The sequence below is a fragment of the Erpetoichthys calabaricus genome, chromosome 4, assembly GCF_900747795.2.
Source record: "Erpetoichthys calabaricus chromosome 4, fErpCal1.3, whole genome shotgun sequence".
In the NCBI taxonomy this organism is placed as follows: domain Eukaryota; kingdom Metazoa; phylum Chordata; class Cladistia; order Polypteriformes; family Polypteridae; genus Erpetoichthys; species Erpetoichthys calabaricus.
In genome coordinates this window covers 99,303,968-99,326,557 of record NC_041397.2, presented here as the reverse complement: position 1 = coordinate 99,326,557, position 22,590 = coordinate 99,303,968, and the positions used below count along the sequence as shown (strand labels likewise).

The 22,590-nt window shown below is 38.2% G+C and overlaps 1 protein-coding gene across 1 annotated transcript in view; it reads right to left on the bottom strand.

Annotated features, from left to right (window-relative positions):
- Positions 1-22,590, bottom strand: part of LOC114650158 (protein diaphanous homolog 3-like) — a 1,033,571-nt gene that overhangs the window by 220,511 nt on the left and 790,470 nt on the right. The window contains exon 23 of the mRNA XM_051925675.1: positions 19,087-19,210. Coding sequence (XP_051781635.1) covers positions 19,087-19,210 — 124 coding nt within the window. The remainder of the gene's footprint in view (positions 1-19,086; positions 19,211-22,590) is intronic.

Genomic DNA, 22,590 nt, shown 5'->3' with positions numbered 1-22,590 from the left:
AGATATCAGAAGGAAAAATACAAAATAAAACAAAATGCATTTCACTGGGTTCACTTGTCAGTCTTTTTATTTCTTTGTCTACTATGAATCTTTTTACTTGACAATTTACTTCATACTATAGCTGCCCTGAAAAGTTATTTCCTGTCTGCATGATAGGCTCCAAATATCTTAACCTCAATGTTTCATCAGTGAAGGGATAAAGAAATTGGTGGATTGTGGGTGTGAGGAGTTGGGCCTTTTTGCAGAAAAACCATTCACAATTCTCCCATCTTACAATTTGACACATCTCTGCACACTGACCCATAAACTGCAGGTAGGGTAAGTCATCCTGATAAATATCAACTGCAAAAAGTCACGCAAGATAATGTATGACTAGCAATCATAAGTGACCAATGGAGCATGGATCACAGGATGTCACTTCTCTAAAGTGATGGATGGACCAGTACATATAGGAGCTGGTTCTTTAAATGTACTAAATCCTGACATTCTTCATTTTAGCAGTACTGCCGCAATCTGTATTTAAATATATACTGTGTGGCAGGTGGCAGGGCGTGGTCCTCAGCCACCTGCCTATATAAGGAGCCGCCTCCCTTCATTAAGGACTGGAGTTGGGTGAGGAGAAGGACGAGGTCTGGGAGGAGGCAAAAGAGAGGCCTGTGAAGAGTGAGAGAAGGCTGAGAGAGAGAAGCCTGGACTTTGGGGAAGCCTTGGGGTTTGTTGGTGTGGCACGGAACTTTGTATATAGTTGTAAATAAACGTGTGGTGGTGCTTAAAAACATGTTTGCTTGTCTGTGTCCGGGGCTCGTTCCACAACTGTTTTTTTGTTTACTTAATAGTTGTTAGTGTTTATTCCATTGTATGATACACATAACATGATAGAGGAAATATATTACAAATAAACTCTGAGTTTCAGAAATCAAATAAAACCTAATTCTGCTTTTCTCCCACTTTCACTTAATACAGCAGTTTTACTCAACTGGAAGTCAGAGGTCATGTTTGCAGCTGATACTTCACTTTTGAACTGAGGTAGGCTTGCCAACTAGTTGGGTGATTACAACTAGGCCTTCAGTGCAGTTTAGGCTGCTGATCAATTTCAGTGCTCGACAATTCAATTCCATCTTCATCATGGATTCACAGTTCAGAACCCAGATTGAATTGGTATGGTGAAGTATGCAATCCTATCAGACTGCTTCCTATTACAGTTTGATTTGATAAAACCATTTGCAGCTTGACTTTTGAATGATGTGCAAATTGCATTCGATAGCACCATTTGCAATTTGACTTTTGAATGATGTGCAAATTGTAAAGAAGTCCCACTACATAAGAAAGCAATCACATCTGTAACATAATGATATCAAGTTAAATGTGACAACCAAAGTCAAAAGCTGTGGTGGAATCAATGAAAACACATTGAATAAATGTTGATTCTAGTTCTGTTGCTTTCATCATATGAGGGTTCACTTTGCAACTGTGATCTATGGTCCCATTTTCTTTTTCTAAAACCAATCTTGCTATACTCTCGACATTTAATGTTTCAAGGTACTTTGGCTGAACATGCAGTAATCAGTCAGGTCCATCACTTGTAAGTACTTCAGCCCATCCTACTGGTGACACAGCATTGTAACTCGTCTTCACACATGTCAGCTGCACACTAAACAAGTTCTGGATGCTTTCCTGGGAATCTGGTCCTGTTTTCATGGAATAAATGTAGTTACTGTGATTATGAGTAAATACCTGAGATTTAGGGGTCAATGACATGATATTTATTTTAAATAGAGTTTCTATTCTTTGAGAGCATTTATCATTATTGATGTTTTGTGCACTGAGCTTAAAGGCTTTTTTTTAAAATTTTTTTTTGCTTTCCACTTCAACACAAACTGTATAATGATTAATTTTTTGGATATACTCAGACTCTCTCAAAAGTCAGGCAACATGTGAACAACTAAAAAGCAGACATTGCTGCATGGAGAATAGAGCAATTAACATGCTTGTTCCATGGCAGACAGCCGAAAAAAAAACCTGAGGTACAAATATCTGATATAAACATACAGTATCTAGTAAATGTAGCAAGTTTTCTTATTTCCCCTGTCCTTGGATTCATCCTTATAGTTGTTTTCTTCCATTAGAAGAGTGACACCCCTCCACCCATCCCCCAAGACAGACTACTGAGAGTTGAACAAGTGTTTCAGGTAAAACACAGGTGGTTTAAAGCTTTTAAATCATTTTGACATTAACCTGCAGTATCTAAATGGAGACAGTTTCATTGTGAAGCAGTGGTAAAAAGTAACAAATTACACTGATATTCATTTCTGTGCTTGAATAGACTTTATAGGGAATCATACCTTTAAAAGTATGTTTAAATGCAAATAATTTTACTATTTAAAAAGTACACTTACTAAGTAACAAACATACTTAATATTTTCAAAGCTGGTCATTACAATTGATTGGCTATGTTCAAAATGGCCCAGTGTATTGGCCAATAACACAGTATGCGCCGTAGAAGTTTCTGTCTTAAATCCCTTCTGCAGTGGCTTTGTTTCTGCTGCATGTACAGGTAACTGTGCAATGGAAGATGCAGCAGGACTTTTCGGGGTAGTGGTAACAAAAACAGTCTTTATAAAAGAGAGATAGTACTACATATCACAGATTACATTGAGAAGAGCTGTTCTGTCGAAAAGACATAAGGAAAAACTTTGTTGTGCAGTGTAAACTCTTCTCTCAAAAACTGTGGAGTTACCTGAATGCAAGAACTCTTCCTCAGATTTACAAAAACTCATGTGAGTATGTTCATTTTTAAACATTGCTCAGCTGTGCTTTGATTCCGCCCCTCTATCTGATGGTGCTCCTGCTTTAAGAGTCCACACACCTGCCTTTTCTATCCCTGCTCTTCTTCTGTGTTCATCACCAATGCCAAACTGAATTCTCTCTCTACTCACTTTGGCCCTGAAGTCACAGCTCTCTCTCGCTTTGAAACCACCTCGAGCAGATCCATGCCAAGATGAAGACTGCCTGGTAACTGCATGCCAAGGTCGATGAATTTTGGTGAAAGACGGCAGCACAAGCAGTCTGCACAGATTTCTGTCTCTCTCTCTCTAGTCTGGTCTGCCAACATTACAAGATTTTTAGCTTTGGTGAACTTGCTTTTTGTATGATTATTTTTAGAACAGTTTTAGAAATGCCTAAGGTGGAAGAAGAATATACAATGAATCATTTTAATGTAATTAATACTAATCAACAGTGGAAAGCCATTGTTTCAGACAGAGTTGCCAGTGTTTGGTAACATTCATCCTTCCTTTAAAAATAAATATAGGAACAGACTGAAGATAGAAGTAGATGGTAAAGGTTATCAAAACTGGAACCTGGTATTTACAATAATGAGCCTACAAGACACAAAGGCACTCAACCTTCACAGTTGACTTTGTGGTATTTTCCTCTTTTTTGAACCAAAATCATATGTAACTTGAGTTGGATTTACATTTGAATTGTATCATTTTGGTAAATTAAAAGTATGGAACATTTAGGCTAATTTTTGTTCCTTGTCAAGCTATGCTATCATATTAAAAATAATTCTTTAAAAAAAGCACTTGATGTGTATAAGAAAAATAACAGACAAACACAACCAGAAAAAAGTCTGTCATCAATTGTTAAAATCCCCAAATGCAATATTAGTGGGAGTGGTGGGAGTTAAGAAATCTCACTTCTTGTTGTGCCTGGTAAGAGCTCGGTACTTACCAATTAAAGACTAAAAGAAAAGGGGACACTTAAATATATTTCAATTCCTGATGGTATGCCAAAAAGAAGGTTGAAATCCCAGCAGATTATAGACAAAAATGCCTCAGTAGCCTGCTGTAGTGCATTTGTTTTGATCAAGAGGTCTGCTATTATACAAATTCATGCAGTGTGACTGTTATTAGCAGTAACCGAGATCTAAGATGAAATTCTGCTTTATTTCTTTAAGATTATATTAAGGGTGGGGGGGTCTTGACCATACGGTACAACATTTGTTTGGGGCCACTGATTTAAAGTTTAAGTTTAAAGCTTAAATTTATGTTGTTTCTTTTAATTTAAAACTCTTCCAAACTGTACTTAACAATTAAATTATCAATTCTTTTAAACTTAGTGCAGGAAAATTGACATCACAGAAATACAATGTCCTTGGACTTACAGTATCACAAAAGCATAACATGCATGATGCCACCGGTAAAAATCTCTTAATGTTAGGCAGCAAAATCTGCAAAAGACTACAATCCATGAATTGCTGTTGGACTAAAGAATGCAGTTCTTTGATTTACTGTGTTGTACTTTTCCCCAGGACAGAATGTCTTGTAAAGGAGTGGAATTCACAATGGTCATTTCTTTAACAAAAGACCCTTTAAATGTCAATATGTGTAGATAAATCCTTGAAGAGTAAACTCCAACATTTTAAATGCACGGTGCTTTGTGATTTTGCAGAGTATTTGAAAATGCAGCTCTGTGGTTCGTTAAAAAGTATACTGGTGGTGTGCTGTCTCCTGTGTGTGTGTCATTTATATATGAAATAAACCTTGTTTGAGAGCTCATACATTATAGAATTGAATATTTATACTACAACATGGAGAAATCTACATGTGTTAAACTGGTTTCCAAGAGACTAATATTTCAGGTTCTCTAACTGAAATAAGGGTTTATATGGAATTTCAGAAACGTGGTTTCTGTGAATAACTGGGTTATTAAAGTGCACGTAAATGTACTCAGTGTAACAAGTGGCAGAGCAGGTCAGAGAAGTTGCAGGTTAAAGTCATTATCAGTAAACATGAAATAAAACTAAATGTTTTTAAAATAATTAAACATCACAAAGACACTGTTAATTGGTAAAGAAGGGAAACAATAGGGCCAAATTAGGAGGTTTTATATATAATCAACATGTACAACATGGAAAAGAAAAAGTTCACTACAGGCTTTGATTGTACCTATCATTTAGAATTAAATATACTAAGGGTTTACATTCACATTCCAATTGCCCAGTGTTGGAAAGACATGTAAACAAGATGAAGAGATGGTTTAATTAAATATGCATCAGTAACCTTTGCTAGGTACATTGCTGTGCCCTTTATGGCAAGTCTTCTGGGAATTACTTTAATGTAATTCCAAATTCTTCTTTTCCCCATGAAGGAGGTCACAGGTACTGACAGGCACTATATGCAGTTTTACACGTGGTTCTGTTTGAAGATCAAATGAAATACAAAATATGGGAAGAACACAGCAATAGTCAATTTCCGAAAAAATAAACACATACTTCAGACAAGCTGAGAGTGATCTTCTAAATGACATTTTTTTCTCTCACAGAAGAAGAAATTTATGATTATAAATCTTTATGACAAGTTATGACGATGTGGTTTTTTGTTTATACCTTTTTAAAAATCATTTGCTTGTAATTGTTCTTTTCTTGTATATGTTGAATTCAATTAAAGGTAGAAATTTTTTATTAAGGGCTATGCAGTATTACCAAATGAAGGCTGTTGCCTCTGAGCCACTCATGGCATTTGAATACTTTTACAGAACAAAACTCTACTAAGAAGTGATGGACCAAAGCACAGTTAAAAGCTCACTGCAAGCAAGACTTATTCAAACACAAAAAGGATTCACAGAAGGCAGTTTCTAAACACTCTAAATCAATAATTTCCATTTACAGCAAGCTAGCAAACCAGCCCATGCAGAGACTTTGATAAAAGCAAAGAAATAAAGTAAAAATGTATTTACCTTCAAACAGGATGTGGATGTTTTGGTTGAAAAATATGATAAACACTGTGCAAATTGTCTAAAGCAAACTGAGGTTCTGAAGTAATTTTAAATCAGTGACTACTATCAAGTTGTCAGAGCAGACAAGGGAAAAACAGCTTTTTTGGGGGAAAAATGCATTTCATTTAGATGATGATCAAGAACGTCTGCTGAGTAAGAAGAACAGGATCTGGGTACTAAAATGAAGCATTCAGAATGGCCCTGCCGAGTAAATATTTCCGTCAAGGATGAGTGATTAAGTGACAGAGAATGAGAATAAAATTCAATAACCCTCACCAAAAACTAACAGAGCAAGAAAACTGTGAGAGTATCATCCTACAGAAAACTGGTAGGATTACTGCTAAGGTTCAGAGACATTCATCATTGCCATAGAAACTGAAGATCAAGCATTAACCCTCACTGAAATGATAACCCCTAGTAGAGTGGAAAAGTGGAAATTAAAAAGCACACACACATGTCCACGTGCACACATACACACACAATCATCACAGTGCCTGTTCGGCTGGAAGAACAAAAAGCTGAATTTATACACATAGATGGTCTAGAAAGTACAAGAAATAGCCACTGTTTATGGTTGAAAATAATGAATATTTTATCTAGTGCTGTTCATGGCGAATACATTTCCGAAACACTTCATGCATAAATGGCAGAAATGTAATGCTTTAGCAAACAGGGCATAGAGTCACATGCGGAATTGGTCCTGATGATGGACCTTGCAATTTGGTATCGCTGATACAAGTGGAGCTCGGAGCTGTCAAAGAAAGAAAGACTGTTGCAGGAGCACATTGAGCAGCACAAAGTACAAAAAGTGCTCTAACCTTACTTTGAAGGAATACATGTAAGCTACCTGAAGGAAGAGTGTGTAAATGTATTACAAATATTGTACAAAGTGATGGCATAACATTTACAAGTTTTAAAAAATCTTTATCAAGTGTGTAGTGAATGTAGACTAAATTAATTTTATTATGTGAATTAAATTGACACCAAAAGTTCTCTAGAAACAATAGTACCTGCTGATAAGGTCAGAATAGTATTTTTGTAATTGCCATTTTGAATATATGTATGGATGGCCACAGAAGGCTCCCCTGCCCTGGATGAACCAAGCTGCTAATGGTAGAAGGAGGGTTGAGAAGTCCAAATGTCTCAGTCTATTGTGCTCCCCTTTCCAAGAAAGACACGCATCAGACAAATGACGAGATGTTCCTGGTAGAAGGCTGAGCACAAAAATGTTGAAAGAAAGATGAAAACCTCTGAAATCATCTATCCAGTGGTTCTCAAACTTGGTCACGGGATCCAATGTGCTTGCATATTTTGTCCCAACCAACTCCACGTTTTAGTTGGACTCCTAGCCTAAATAAGCAAATTGAGGTCAGAAAATACAAACTGTGCCAAGCATTTCTGAATGTTAAGTGGGATAATTTAGTTCTTTTTAAATGTGATTTTAAGGTTTTCCCAGATGTTCCAATTATTTAATCCATTATTTACTAATGTGCATGTTAGTAGTCGCAACTTTTCAGAATTCATTGTTGTTTTCCCAGGTGTTTGCCAAAGTGGGTTCCCACGACTGAATCTTAGAACCAGTGCTCTATCCCAAAAATGGTACAGCAGAGGGCCTGAGAAAAGGAAGGTTAATTTACACATAAACATAGAAATGGTCAGCACTCACCTGAGACAGCCTGTCAGGTGAAATACGAAGGCTGAAGTGAAGCCCTTCTCTGTTTACTGGGAAACAAACTGTACTCTTGTTTGGCTATTTAGGCATTTACTTTTTAACTAAGATTTCCATTTAGATAACTGGGTAAGGAGGACCAACTCCAAATGCATTAAAATTGCAGGAATAAAAGTATCCAACATGTGGGGAGCACAAGGATTTATTACAGGATCCTGTGTCATGGTTTGCTGAGTACTACCCCCCATAAATGATTATATATGAGTATATACAATGCTCTACATAATAATAATAATAATAATTCATTACAATGTTTGGGACATTTTCTTTGATGTACCTCCTCTGCCCCACCGTTTAAAATTACAAATCAAAAATTTTGATTAAAGTGCACATTGCAGACTTTCATTTAAAAGTATCTACATATATTTCATTCACATCATATAGAAATGACAATACTATTTCTACATGGTCCTGCCATTTCAGGGCACTGTAATGTTTCGGACATAATAAATGGAAGGTATATTAAAGCAGTCATATTTAGGCTTTCTTGCATATACTTTGCAAATTGTAATCTGGCCGACCTGTTTTTGTGGCTAACTAGTCATTTGTATCTTGCTTTCGGCCTTTATATTTCTGTTCACGAAGTCTTCTGTGGATAGTAGTCTTCAACACTTTAACATCTGCCTGATGAAGACTGTTTCTGATATGTTGGGCAGCGTTTGGGGCTTGCCTTTACCACAGAGTAGTAGGAAGTAGAGGTCTTTCTTGGCCTACTAGTCTCTTTGTGATTGAACTCCCACCAAGTGTTCTTTCTTGTTAATGAACTTCCAGATGTATAATTTAGGTAATTCTAAGGTTATACCAATGTCTTGAATGGTTTTGTTCTTGTTTTACAGTCTCTTTAATGGCTTATTTTACCTTCTTTGACACAGATCTGGTCTTAAGGCAACTAAAGACTCCAAAGGTAGTCTATAGGTAGAAGCAAGCCTAGGTATCTTGTGACTGTACTTAATAAAGCAATTAAACACAGCTGAATTATCACAAACACCTGGGAGGCCAGTTGTCCCAAACATTATTGTGTCCTGAAACGGCGGGACCATGAGAAAAAGTGTTGTCATTTCTACTTGTATGCAAACACCCATAAATGAAAGTCTGTAATGTGCACTTCAATCACGTCTGAATTGTTTTATTTGGAATTTTTTACATGTTGAGCAGAGGACTAAATCAAGGATAAATGTGTCTTTGTCCTAAACATTACGGAGCGCACTGTACATATACATATTGTATGTACAAGTAGTGTACAGCATATTAATAAGAAAGTCTGATAGTGTTTAAGTTCTACACTCTCAAGTTTGCACCAACACCATACACTTATCTGTATCCAACTTAAAAAATGTGTTTATTTTAGTACACCTAAAAGTAGCTGGACATTTGAAACTAACAACTAACCCATACTCTCTGTTAGCATGTTTGGTCGATTTATGCCAGAAAGCAACAAATTTTTTCTGCTTGCACTGCCCTTGATACAATTCTCAGCAGCACCAGCACTAAAATGGAGAAAATCTTGTAAGACCTTGCAATACATTCAAGGTATTTTATCATCAAATCATGGTAGAATGGCCCATTTAATAGTTATGGGTATTGTGTTAGCAGTGGTGTTATTGTCCTTTGAGTTTGCAACAGCCAGTTGTACAATGAAGCGGTCCATTTTTATCAAGAGCACTTCTGCAGTCAGCACACAAAGGCAGTAGAGGGAAGTGAAGAAGGAAAATATATAACATTAGACTAAATCAGAGTGTCAAAGCCAAGATATGGTGTGAAATTGACAGTTATACATGTTAAATTATTATTATTGCACACCACTTTGTGGGCATTTTTTGCCTCTGTTTTTGTGTTTTAAAAAGTAAAATTCTTTTAAAAATAATTTTGGGGCAGTTTTGACCTTTACTCCACTGATAATTTCTGATGCGTACATCATCCCTTTTCTGCTTGTTTTCGCACTGAACTAACTTTACTCACTCTTGCAGCACTGAAGTTACTATACATGTGGCACTGTAAAGGATTAAGTCATTTCCCACATGTCTTCCACCCTATTGCATTCCTTTAAATGTCAATCAAGTGCTGAACAAATTTAACAACACCTTTATCAGGAACCATGTTATGCAAATGAATACCTTAATCAAATCAATATATTTTGTGATTGTTTGATTTTAGGTTATAACTCATTTTTTGGGATTGTGAATGTTAGCTTAGGCCTCGGGGAACACTACATAAGTGATACCTTACACCAGGGGTGCCTGAATTACAGCTACTGTAAACTAAAACACCTTCACAGAAGTGAAGGACAAATGGTTTCCTTTCTCAACAATGAAAATGTAAAATAAATAACATGTCTGAAGTAGGGCGGCACGGTGGCGCAGTGGGTAGCGCTGCTGCCTCGCAGTTGGGAGACCTGGGGACCCGGGTTCGCTTCCCGGGTCCTCCGTGCGTGGAGTTTGCATGTTTTCCCCGTGTCTGCGTGGGTTTCCTCCGGGCGCTCCGGTTTCCTCCCACAGTCCAAAGACATGCAGGTTAGGTGGATTGGTGATTCTAAATTGGCCCTAATGTGTGCTTGGTGTGTGGGTGTGTTTGTGTGTGTCCTGCGGTGGGTTGGCACCCTGCCCGGGATTGGTTCCTGCCTTGTGCCCTGGGATTGGCTCCAGCAGACCCCCGTGACCCTGTGTTCGGATTCAGCGGGTTGGAAAATGGATGGATGGATGTCTGAAGTAAATTTTGTTACAGTAATGGCTATAAAATTTCTATTATTATAATTGTTTTAAATAAGTTTTTTTTTTATCTGCTTCCAACAACATGCAGTTTTATACTAATCTAGGTATACCTTTCTGAATGGGGGAGAAATATCCTGCTATCTGCATCCACACTGACTGGTGTCTTTCCAGAGAGACTGCTTAATACAAGTAAGCAGAACCTTAAAACACACACACACTTTTATAAACTCAAATATTTGTAGCCCCAGATCTGATTCCCCTACCACTTGCTCCCACTCACAGTACTAAAATGACCTCCCATACATCAAAGAATGAAGTGGGGTCCCACAAAAATATAGGTTCCTTCCCAGATTGTTTAAATTATGTTAATGTCCTTCTATATGTTTAATAACTATAAAAAGGTCAAAGGTTTAAGCTTTCTTTCAGAAAAAAATGTGACTCCAGTGTTGTTTAAGTCCCAAAATGGGGCATAATGCTACTCTCTATACCCTTCCTCACTTTGACTATCGTTTTGGTACATTTCTGCAGGTGTCATCTATTAATTTTTATACAGGTATGCCCAGCACCTTACATACAGTGCACTGATGGTTTCTGGGCTCACTGAAGCAATTGTTTACTCATCAAAATTACAAGCACACTGAAAACACTAATGAATTCATTAAAAGCCTGCTGCTCATGATATTTAGTGACAGGACAGTGTGAATGAATAGGTGGTTAAATGTACCTGCACTAGTGATGACAAATTGTTTGAGAAGCTCACTGTCCTTTGTCATTTTGTATTTCTGCAAGCTGTTCATAAAGGGTTACTTGTATTATTATTTGTTATACACATCTGCATAAGTCAAATTTTGCACTTCACAAATCGGAGAGTGCCAACAGGTCCAGACATTATGGTTCTACTCAAAAGCTCTAACCTTTTCATCAGACTTCTTTTGCTAAAGTAATTTATTGTACCTCCAGTGCTCTTCCCTAATTAGTGTGCTCGCGAGGCATTACCAGAAGCATATGTGAAACTCCTGTTTCTAAATGAATACACGTCTGCTGGGATATGAAATAGATGAGTGCTACCTGTAGCATTTGTGATTTTCTTTTGTGAATAGATCAAGCTGAATAGCTGGTAACTTAATAACATATATTCTAATTATTCAATTTTACTTGGCTAAAAAGGTCAAGAGGCCAGGAAAAAAAAAAACTAAAATTGCCTTCATTAGACTGTCAAAGTCCGCTATCTCATTATTCATGAAACTCCAGTCTGATGAAAAGTAATACAAACAAAGCTCAGCTGGCATGACACGAAAATGTATTGTCGCTCTTGAAAATGAAATGTAAATCTCAAAGGGGCTACCTGGTAAAGAAGAATAAGAAAAAGAGTTAAATCCACCTAATACTTTTTAGCAATATGTTCACAAAAATAAAATTATCAAGAAACTGAAAAACCCTTTGCGTGTGTTCTAATTCTTCATATATCTTGGGTACACTTCAACACAAGTGCTTTAAGGAGGTCAATTTCAGATGAAATGCATAATTTTCCATATGTATGGGAACAGAATACATTAACAGATATGTGCATACCGTACAATGCTTGTTCATTTCCTGAGCTAATTAAACATATGTGTCTTACAAATGATCTGAACCTATCAGGCCACTACAATCAATACACTTACTGTAAGTATGACTGACAACACTGGCATGTTTCTCAACCCAAGTACTCTATTTTATAACCATTGCCAAAAGTGATTACTCAGAAGGATGGAGATCAAAACTTTAGAAATGGATCAAAAGCCATTGAAGGCGAACTTATTCAATGAATGTATGGTTGCCGTTCATATGCCATGCATTCATTCTGAAGCCAAAATAGTCAAACTACTCTGAAGTAATTCAACAGATGAGGTCTTGGGAAATGCATTAAATACAAGTACGTGGATAATAACTGAAGAATTAATTTAAGAGGCAGCACTGCAGAACATAACAACTAAGACATAACGATGGTTAGCAGCTTAAACAAATTATGAAATGTATTGTCTTAATATGATCAATTGTAAGTTGCTGAGGTCCATTCTTATACAGCCCAGTACTGTCAACATGTAGAGGCTAATGGCTACCACAGGAAACAAATACAAAGTGTACCCTTCAGTTAGCTGGGGAGGAGAGCAAAAGAGGATTATTACACTTAAGATTTATACCTAGGGGAGAAAAATAATTCTGATAAGCTTCAACACAGATGTTCTCAAGCCAAATTTGAACATGATTTAGCTGGTGAAGTCAATGCAATATTATATTTAGTCTCACTGTGTACTCTCTCTGCACATTATATCCAGATAGGGTGAAAATTACCTTTATTGGAACTATTTTGATTATAGAACACTTGCAAAGGTAGAGACAGCAGCTGAAGTTGTCTGCTCTTCTGTACATGTTACAAGGAAATTATTTTTGTGGCATCTGTTGGGACCATTTTACTTTTTGTAGGAAAGGGCCTGGCCCATAAAAAGCCCTGGTAGAGGTAGAAGTAGTCTTTGCAACCTAAATGGCCTTACTTGTGTAACTAGGCTGCCAAAATAAAGGGTGTAATTTATACAGGGTGTACCAAAAAAGCTAGCAGTGGGGGTTTAGTAGCAGAGCATTGTGGGGATGACAGGTAACACAATTAGGGGGTTATCTGTGTCTTTATGGTATATCTAATATCAATGGAAGGTTATATGGGCCTTAAAGTCAGAGCTAGTGCTCAGAATTGCAAGGAAATCCTGGGCTACTAAGAGGAGGTGTTGGGGAGGGTGGCCTTGGGGATTCGGTCAGTTTATTACTGAGCTTGAGTGGGAAGGTTAGTTTATGGCAAGAGCTCAACTGGTATGAGCTATGGTGAAAGCAAGGCAGAAGGTGAAAGGAGGGAGTGTCTACGAAGAAAGGTGTATAAAGAAGGCAAGTGGTAGTGCTACTCCACCTAGACAGATATGTCATAGAACCACAGTGTAGTTAGGCACAGACTTGTAACAGGGTTTCATTTATTTGATATGCAATGTCTCTTAATATCATGTACCCTTCTGTCATTTTTAAGTATATAATTTTTTGGTTTAGTGACAGCTCGAAAATTCCTTCTACCTTTGGTGTACCATATTTATATTTTACATGAAAGTGGGCACAGAGGAAGGACGATTATTTGAAAATGTGATTTGATATTACCACATATAAATTAATCACCTCTGCTCTAGCTGATGGCTGCTCCATTTCAAACAGGCATTAAAAGTATGATGCCAAGTTTCAGGATTTAAGAAGAATTCTTCATGCAGGGTTTAGTTACAAATCCTCTGAAGTTTTTATAGTTTCATAATTTCCAAAGACTTTAATTTAACATAAATATACATTTATTCCATGTTTAATGGAATGAGTTTTGCGTTTTCAAATTTTGGTCATTTTAAAAGGATTGTTACAATTTTTCATTAATATTCAAGTACAATTTCCCACCCCTGCTAATAACTGCTATTAGAGATGGTGCTTAAGTGCTGAACATAAGAATACAGTAATCCCTCCTCCATCGCGAGGGTTGCGTTCCAGAGCCACCCGCGAAATAAGAAAATCCGCGAAGTAGAAACCATATGTTTATATGGTTATTTTTATATTGTCATGCTTGGGTCACAGATTTGCGCAGAAACACAGGAGGTTGTAGAGAGACAGGAACGTATTCAAACACTGCAAACAAACATTTGTCTCTTTTTCAAAAGTTTAAACTGTGCTCCATGACAAGACAGAGATGACAGTTCTGTCTCACAATTAAAAGAATGCAAACATATCTTCCTCTTCAAAGGAGTGTGTGTCAGGAGCAGAGACTGTCATAAAGACATAGAAAGCAAACAAATCAATAGGGCTGTTTAGCTTTTAAGTATGCGAAGCACCGCTGGTACAAAGCTGTTGAAGGCGGCAGCTCACACCCCCTCCGTCAGGAGCAGGGAGAGAGAGAGAGAGAGAGAGAGAGAGAGACAGAGAAAAACAAACATGCAAAAATCAATACGTGCCCTTCGAGCTTTTAAGTATGCGAAGCACCGTGCAGCATGTCGCTTCACTAAGCAGCTGCACAGAAGGTAGCAACGTGAAGATAATCTTTCAGCATTTTTAGACGAGCGTCCGTATCGTCTAGGTGTGCGAACAGCCCCCCTGCTCACACCCCCTACGTCAGGATCAGAGAAAGCGCAAGAGAGAGAAAGAGAAAAGTAAGTTGGGTAGCTTCTCAGCCATCTGCCAATAGTGTCCCTTGTATGAAATCAACTGGGCAAACCAACTGAGGAAGCATGTACCAGAAATTAAAAGACCCATTGTCCTCAGAAATCCGCGAACCAGCAAAAAATCCGCGATATATATTTAAATATGCTTACATATAAAATCCGCGATAGAGTGAAGCTGCGAAAGGCGAAGCGCGATATAGCGAGGGATCACTGTAGTAAACAAGGGGGCAGATGGGCAACATTATGATTCCATATTTAGCAGTGTTGCTTCACAACTGCTTGTACTTTCTTTTCATGTTTTGATTCTCCTCTAGCATCCCAGATTAATTTGTCTGGAAGCTCTAAACTGGTCTAATATTAAAGGAGTATGGGTTAGTGTGCAAGTGTTTCCTGTGGCAGAGTGGCATCCCATCAATTGTTGATTCTGGCCTCCTTATGTCAAGATAGGCTCTGGCTCTCCATGATCCAGCACTGCACTTAGCAGATTTGGATGAATACACAATTCATATCACAGAGTAAAAGCATTTTCCCCATGCACTTCATGAAAGGCACAAAGGATCATTTCAACCATCACTTGATATTGTTCACAGAGCTTTACAAAGAGACATCTTCCTAGCACAGATCTTTGCAAGTGGGCAGATGCAGCGGTTTTCATTCTGGGTGTGGCACCAGAGCAAGCATTCTTAAAGTGAGTCACTGTCATTCACTGATATCTGACAACAGATAAATGCTGTCTGCTCTATTCAATCAACGTGCTTCTTTACCCAGGGCTGAGATGCAAAATGTGGAATACATTAGTTACATTTTAGTGTCATTGTGTTATCAAAAGTGTAAGACAAACCAAAGAAAGTACAGTGAGCATGGGTCTATATGAATACTCAAGGGTAGCTAGTTGCCAGATGGAGGAAGAAAGGGCATATCTAAGAAATTTTGTTTTAGAGCTTTCATACATTAACTTTACTGTATCTAAACTTTGGTCAAAATTGCCACCAGTTAAGCAAGCAACAAAAATTGAAATCACTGTTTTGACTCATGTTTAATTACAATGCTTAAGCAATTAAAAATGTTCTCATGTCAAATATCTGCTTTGTTTGGTACAGGTGTTCCTGTTATTCCCATACTTTACATATGATAGGCTGTTTTGATGAAGTGAGCTTTCCTTATTTTTTTTTATTTCAGAGGTCAATGAGACCTCTTGTGCTTCTCATCCAAACTATGTTTTATTCTAATGCAATTTAAGTCTTAGAGTTACAGAGAGGAAAAAAAAGAGAAAAAAAAGATCTTAAGGTGAATTCAATGTAAAAGTTTCATAGTAGAGTGTAAATGTTTCAGTGACTTTATGGTAAGCCTATAAATCTTGCTGTGCTTAAGGTATTTATCCCACCAAAGCTGATTCTTCCACGAACAGGTACTCCTGGCAGCAAGACCGCCCTAATTTGTCTTTCGTTAGTATCATCTGCAAACCATACCCCAAAGCGCCTCTCCTCTGTAACACCTAAGCAGGCATTAAGTGTTATGGTGATGGACGACGAAGGCACCGCTAACAAAATAGATCTGTTTGATCTATAGACAAACCTGCAGAGAGGGGTAGCTTGTTAACAACTGAAATGCGAAGCGAGATTGTCTTACAGCACTGGTTTAACAGTATTAAACAAAATCAAAGCAATGGCATACAGCAGGAAACTAAACGCAAGAGTCTCCCGGAGCCCTAAAAATGTTCAATGGGTCAAACACAACTCCTGTCAACCTTGATATTTTTAAATGTAAACTGAAGGCAATAATGTCAATATTATGAAACATGTGAACCCATTTATTTAGCAGCCTCTTTATTAAATCTTTACCCCATTATGGTTTCACTTATATTGGCACATATTTCCCACTTGATGGAGTACTGCTCAAAAAATAGGATCACACCAAATCACACTAAAAAACAGAAAAGGTTAAGTTTTTATAATATTGTTTTTACTGAATGATTGAATGCTTTAAAACGTACCAGTCAAAAAAGGTGCCTATTGTAACTACATTGTTTATTGTTTTTTTTGTCAACAACATTTAAACTAAACAAAGGCAGCTTTAACCTGCTGGCTGTCTGCAATTCATTATTAGGCAACTAGTCATTTAGCCCGTTACAATAACGGGCGCTAGAACAGTAGTGCATAAACATTAGTAGGAACAGTCTATATTAAATGGCAAGGGAGATAGATAGATAGATAGATAGATAGATAGATAGATAGATAGATAGATAGATAGATACTTTATTAATCCCAAGGGGAAATTCACATACTCCATTCTTTTTGTTGGTCGTATTTTTCTTTCTTTCAGCCTTTCTTTTGTTGATGTTTACTTGCTGAGCTGACCGTTCTTCGTGGGCTGCCGCCGTGTATTGTGTGTCTTTAATTTTCTGTGACAGTAATACTGTCTTGTACGGCTCTATTCAATAAGGGCGCGCACAAAAAGGCGAGCTCAATTGAGCAAATAAAGGCGTTCGTAGATAATTTAGTTCAAATGGCTCTGGAATATGTAAAGAGCAACAAAGGTGCAGATCTTTATTTACGCGCGCCTTTATTCGCTGCGCCCAATTGAGGTCGCCCTTTTGAGGCTCGCCTTTTTGTGCGCGCCCTTATTGAAGGATATCGTCTTGTACGTTCGCTGGCTTGTACGTCCGTAATATGCCTTTAATTTTCTCTGGCGGTAATACAGGCGTGCGCGTCGGTAATATGCCTTTAATCTCCTCTGACAGTAATGCTGTAATATGCGTCACGGTATTGTGTACCTTTAATTTCCTCTCGCAGTAATACTGGTTTGTATTTCCGTAAAATGCCTCTAACTTTCTCTGACAGTAATATCGCGCATCGCACCGTGCCCCGCGCATGCGCACTTCACCAGAAGACACCCACACACGGAAACCTGGATGCACACAGGGATTTTATATATATATAGATGGTTTAACAACTGAATGCCATCTATGAGTCAATCACTACTGTCATCCAACTTTGGACTTTTTCAGCAATCCATGTGTTATTTATCCAGCTGTATACTCACAAAGTCCAAAACACGTGCTTATTTGCTAAACTACTGTTAAGTAATTACTTCCAATAAATCAGAGCAGTACATAAACAATAAGTGTGCTCAGACAAGATTAAGCTTTTGGATGGAAGATCTACCTCTCCCCTTTATTCACTGGTCCAGGACCCTGTCTTCAGTTCTGTTTGAAGAAAACAAAAAAAAAACAAAAAAAACCCTGTTTTGGGCACTGTGGTCATATGAAGAGATAAAGGCATGTAAACTTGAGATTTCTGCATAGATGTATTAACATTGTTAAGTATTGAACCCCCACTAATCCATATTACAGCCTACTGTTTCATATAATGTGTTCCTTCCTAAAAATATGAGATTAAAAATTTTTCTTGCTCACCACATCAACAAAAGTGGTATGTGACTGAAAGAAAAACATAATTTTTGAATGGAGTGTTCTTTTAAATTAAAAAAAAGATTAAGCCAAGTACTTGTTTCCCCTAATATTTGAATGTTTTGTTTTCCCTCTATGTACAATTTTAGGTGCCTGTTTCTTAGATGATAGAAATGCATATAGCAAAAGAAGATAACACATATTTCAGGTAACATGTGCTCCGTATAAAATAGATGTGTATTGGACGACAGCGAACAAACTCATTACTAGGCATCAGCATATTACATCATGACTGAACAGATGCATACAGTGGCTGTACACCAGTCCTAAATCAGCGCAAGGAACAAATGACAGCAGTTGCTATACATCACTGCTCCACCTCCTTGAACAAATTTAAATTGATATTAAGTTTTACATGCATCTGGCAGAGCTTTTCTGAAACAGTCTTACTGTGGAATTAGATTAACTAAAAATCCACAATGCCTAGAATTCAACATTGTTTGCCTTGATCCCACACCAAGTTCTGCAAAGTCTTCCTAGATTTCTTACATAGTACAGCCTAATGAGTCATCTATCTCAAAAAAGCTATGTGCATTCAATGCAAGACATTACAAAAAAGTAAAACTACATACTTTAAAATATATACTGCATGATTCTTAACCTGGAAGGAAAAAATCGATCAAAAAAAAAAACAGCATTTCTAGAGATGAAGGGATCTTGTCAATTTGTCAGTCTTTGCTAGTTGAACATTTCTTGAACTATTTCATCCTATTGTGACATTTTGAAAAATGTTAATCCACACAGGAGATAAAAGATCATAATGCTTCAGGCAACACGCTGGTTATGTATATATCTTACACAGCTTCCAGAAGTCAAATTTAATAATTGTACTGGAAACTTGAATAAGAATGTGTAGCTTCAACTAAAGCAGAACAGAGCTTCTTTCTATTGTATTTATAATTAAAAAAAGGAGATTGAAGTATTTTTTTTCCTGCAAAAATGGCTGAAGCTTAAAGGGTCAGTATTTAATTTGCAGCCGTAGCTCAATGGATCCCACTATTAATAATGTGCAGGTGTTCTGAAATGCTTTCAAGAGATGACACTTAAGCCCTGCATGTCTGAGATTCAAAGGTGAATCTGCCTGATTCCTAATATATGGGGCTTTGCAAATGAGTCCTAAGTGTGAAATAAACCCTTGGCTTAAGAGACTTATGCTTAGTGACCGCTGTAACTGTCAGAAAGGATATGGACATCTTTGTCACAAACTTGTCATGCGTTTCCTCTGCAGGGGGAAAGGTCTCCAAATCCTTCTCAAGCTGTTGAAGCTGCCTCTCCATCTGCTTAAGGTTCTTTTCCAGGTTTTCTGCGGAGACTAAAATAAAACACAAAATGAATAAATTAATCTGACTGACACTCCTGTGTGATGAGGCACTAAGTCAATAAAAATGGAATTGGGGTGGAAACAACAAAAACATTTGATAAAAATCATTTGACAACAGAGGACTAGAAATGATTTTTTACAATTTAAAATAGTATTGCTTTACAGACATAGATAGTATATTTTATGCTATTGCAGTAATGGAGAAAGGATTTGATTATGCTTTATTAGTCTATACGATCACTGAAAAATATGAGCGTGCTGACTTTTGCTCAATATGGATCAATATGTCTCCCTAAAATTACTTTAGAAACTTTAGATCATAGATAAGTGGTGATAGTAAAAATATAGAATCACAGTAACTGCTTATGTGAAACAATGAAACATAAAGATAGTGAATTAGAATTCAATAAATTCTAATAAGAAAGTTTAATAAATGGGGAACAACAAAGACATAGACATCAGATATTGATAAGCTTTAAGACAGCTAAAAGAAATGCGCCAGGCCTTTGTTTTTCTGAATATTAAGTGCAAGAGATTGAGCTACTTTATTAAAACATAGTTAATCTCTTCTAATGAATAATATGCATAAACATAGCTGTCTGGCCTTAGCCATGCACTTCTCAGGTTTACTCTCAGTTCTGTCTCATCGCTCAATCTGATTTGTGATTTGGCTGTGAAATGGCTATATGATCTTGAGATAACTCAGACACCACAATTCTTTGCCATGCAGATAAACCTTTAAACGTCTGTTTTCCAAAGAAACCTCCATACACCTTCAAAAAAGCTAGCCATTAGGACAGAAAGTGTAATAGACATATAGATAGACCTGACAGATACCTTATCTACATACATGGATCCCCAAGTGGCTTATCTAGTCCAGACCCTGGGGCTTACAGTGAAAATCACACCAAGTTTGTCTCAAGTTTTGAACTTGGGCATGATGATAAGGATTTTGGGCCTTTTGCAAAGTCAGTTTTGGAGTCATATTGCTATTCCAGAGGTCTTTCAGGGCATTTGTGAATTCTGTGCACCATATAAAAGGATAAATTTTAAAAAAGCAATAAAAATATTTGCTAGAATAATTGAAAACTACACAACTTGTGTCGTATGCTAAAATGATTATCAGTGCAGTATTCAAGAGTAGGGACAACTTCGGCCAGGTACAGTTTTCATTTCTAAAAGTAGAAAAATACAAAGGAGAAAATAAGATTACATTTATACAGCAATTTTCTTACTACTCAAAGCACTTTACATAGAATGGGGTGCCAATTCAACCACCATCAATGTGCAGCATTCATCTGAATGATGTGACAGCAGACATTTTAAACTGGTATGCTTGCTATTGGTGACAGAAAGTCAGTCAGTTAGGGACATGGGATGATTATTAGGAGAGAATGACTAGGCTGTGGTGGACAATTTAGCCTGGACATCAGTATACACTGTACTCTTCAAAGAGGATGCCCAGGTATCTTTCATGAATACAGTGAGCCAGAATCTTAGTTTTACGTCTCATCCAAAAGTCTCAGATAGTAGTCTTATGCTGATACTGTAAATTTTTTTTTTTTTTTTTTTACACAAGGCTTTTGTATCACGCAGTAGAGAATTCCAAGTAATGAACCCCCTGACACAAAAGTGTCTGATAGCTCAGTAAAACAGAAACCCCTGGAAACTACAATTAAGTGAAAGGGGTGATACCGCTTTTAAGGAGCGTATTGTTTCACGCACTAATCAAACGTCAGGTCAGGTGAGGTTCTGGAGCATGCACTGGTACAGCACGTTGCCACACTCACCACATGACAAAACAGCTTGGGATCCTGGTTGGCAACCCTCCACGCAGACACACAGTCCAATCCAACCCTCCGGAAATGACCCTCTATCTGCCGCAACCAGGTGTTACATGGGCGTCACCATTGGCCTGGTCCAGTCACTCGGGTCCTCAAGAATGAGGATCCTATGAGCTGGATCACCCTCGGTGAATCACACCACATGGCCATACTGCCGTAACTGACGCTGCCATACAATGCAGGTAATGTGCCTCGCTCCATGACTCCATGAGCAACCACTCATTTGACACAAAGTCAAACCAGTGGTACCCAAGGATTCCCTTGGCTGTGCCCAAGAGGTCATTAAATGCCTGGATCTTGGTTTTTTATCCAGGGCACTTGCAAGCCCAGACACTCAGACTCCTCACTCAGTCTCTTGAGAGCCCTGGTCAGAGTCTCCATTGACTCCGCAAAGACCACAGCATCGTTGGCAAAGTCAAGATCAGTGAATCTTTCTTCACCAACAGATGCCCCACAGCTGCTGGCCCCCACAACCCTGCCCAACATCCAGTCCATGCAAGCATTGAACAGAGTAGGAGGAAGAACACAACCCTGAAGAACACTAGAATCAACTGGGAAAAACACAGATGTTCTGCCACTACTCTGCACATCATTCACAATACCAGTGTAAAGGTCAGCCATGATATACAGCAAACTTGAGGGGATCCCGCGAAGTCTCAGGATGTCCCACAGGGCAGCTTGATCAACTGAGTTGAACGCTTCACGAAAATCGACAAAGGCTGCAAAGAAACTCTGCCGATATCCAAGTTTGTGCTCCATGAGAACCCTCAGTGCCAGAATGCGTTCGATGGTAGACTTCTTAGGTGTAAAACCAGACTGCTCCAGTCACTGGTAGGTAAGCAAGTGATCACGGATCCAATTGAGAACGACCCTAGCAAGGACCTTACCTGGCACCTAGAGCAGTGTTATCCCCCTGCAGTTGCTACAATCCAAGCAATCATTCTTCCCTTTCCAGATAGGGATGACAAATCCCATTTTCCAAGTCAGTTGGAATATCCCAAATGGAAGCAGAAATTGCTTGCAATGTCAGGAGGACGGTCTTACCACCAGCCTGAAGAAGTTCACCACGGATACCACAGATCCCTGCAGCCTTCCCTATCCTCAGTTGGTTCACCACCTGTGCAATCTCAGTGAGACTGGCTGGTTCACAGCTAACTGTAGGATCAGCCTCAAGTATTGTGGACCCAGAGATATCCAACGTCCTAGCCAGAGGATCAGCTTTAATCAGCTGCTTAAAGTAGTCAGCCCAGCAGGTCACAACTGCAGTGTCATCCATAAGGACCGTTCCTTCACCCACCCTGACGGTGACTCTCAGAGGAACAGATTCAGATGTGCGTAATGCTTTGATTCCTCTGTAAGCATGACGTGGGTCACTACACCATAGATGGTGTGTCACTTGCTCACAGATTCCTTTAACAAATACCTCCTTATCTGCCCTCAGAGCCCTCACAGCTGTCGTTCTCAGTTCCCGGTATGGACCGGAGTTGCCATCAAGCCATGGAGAGCTACTTCTCTTGATGATATCCA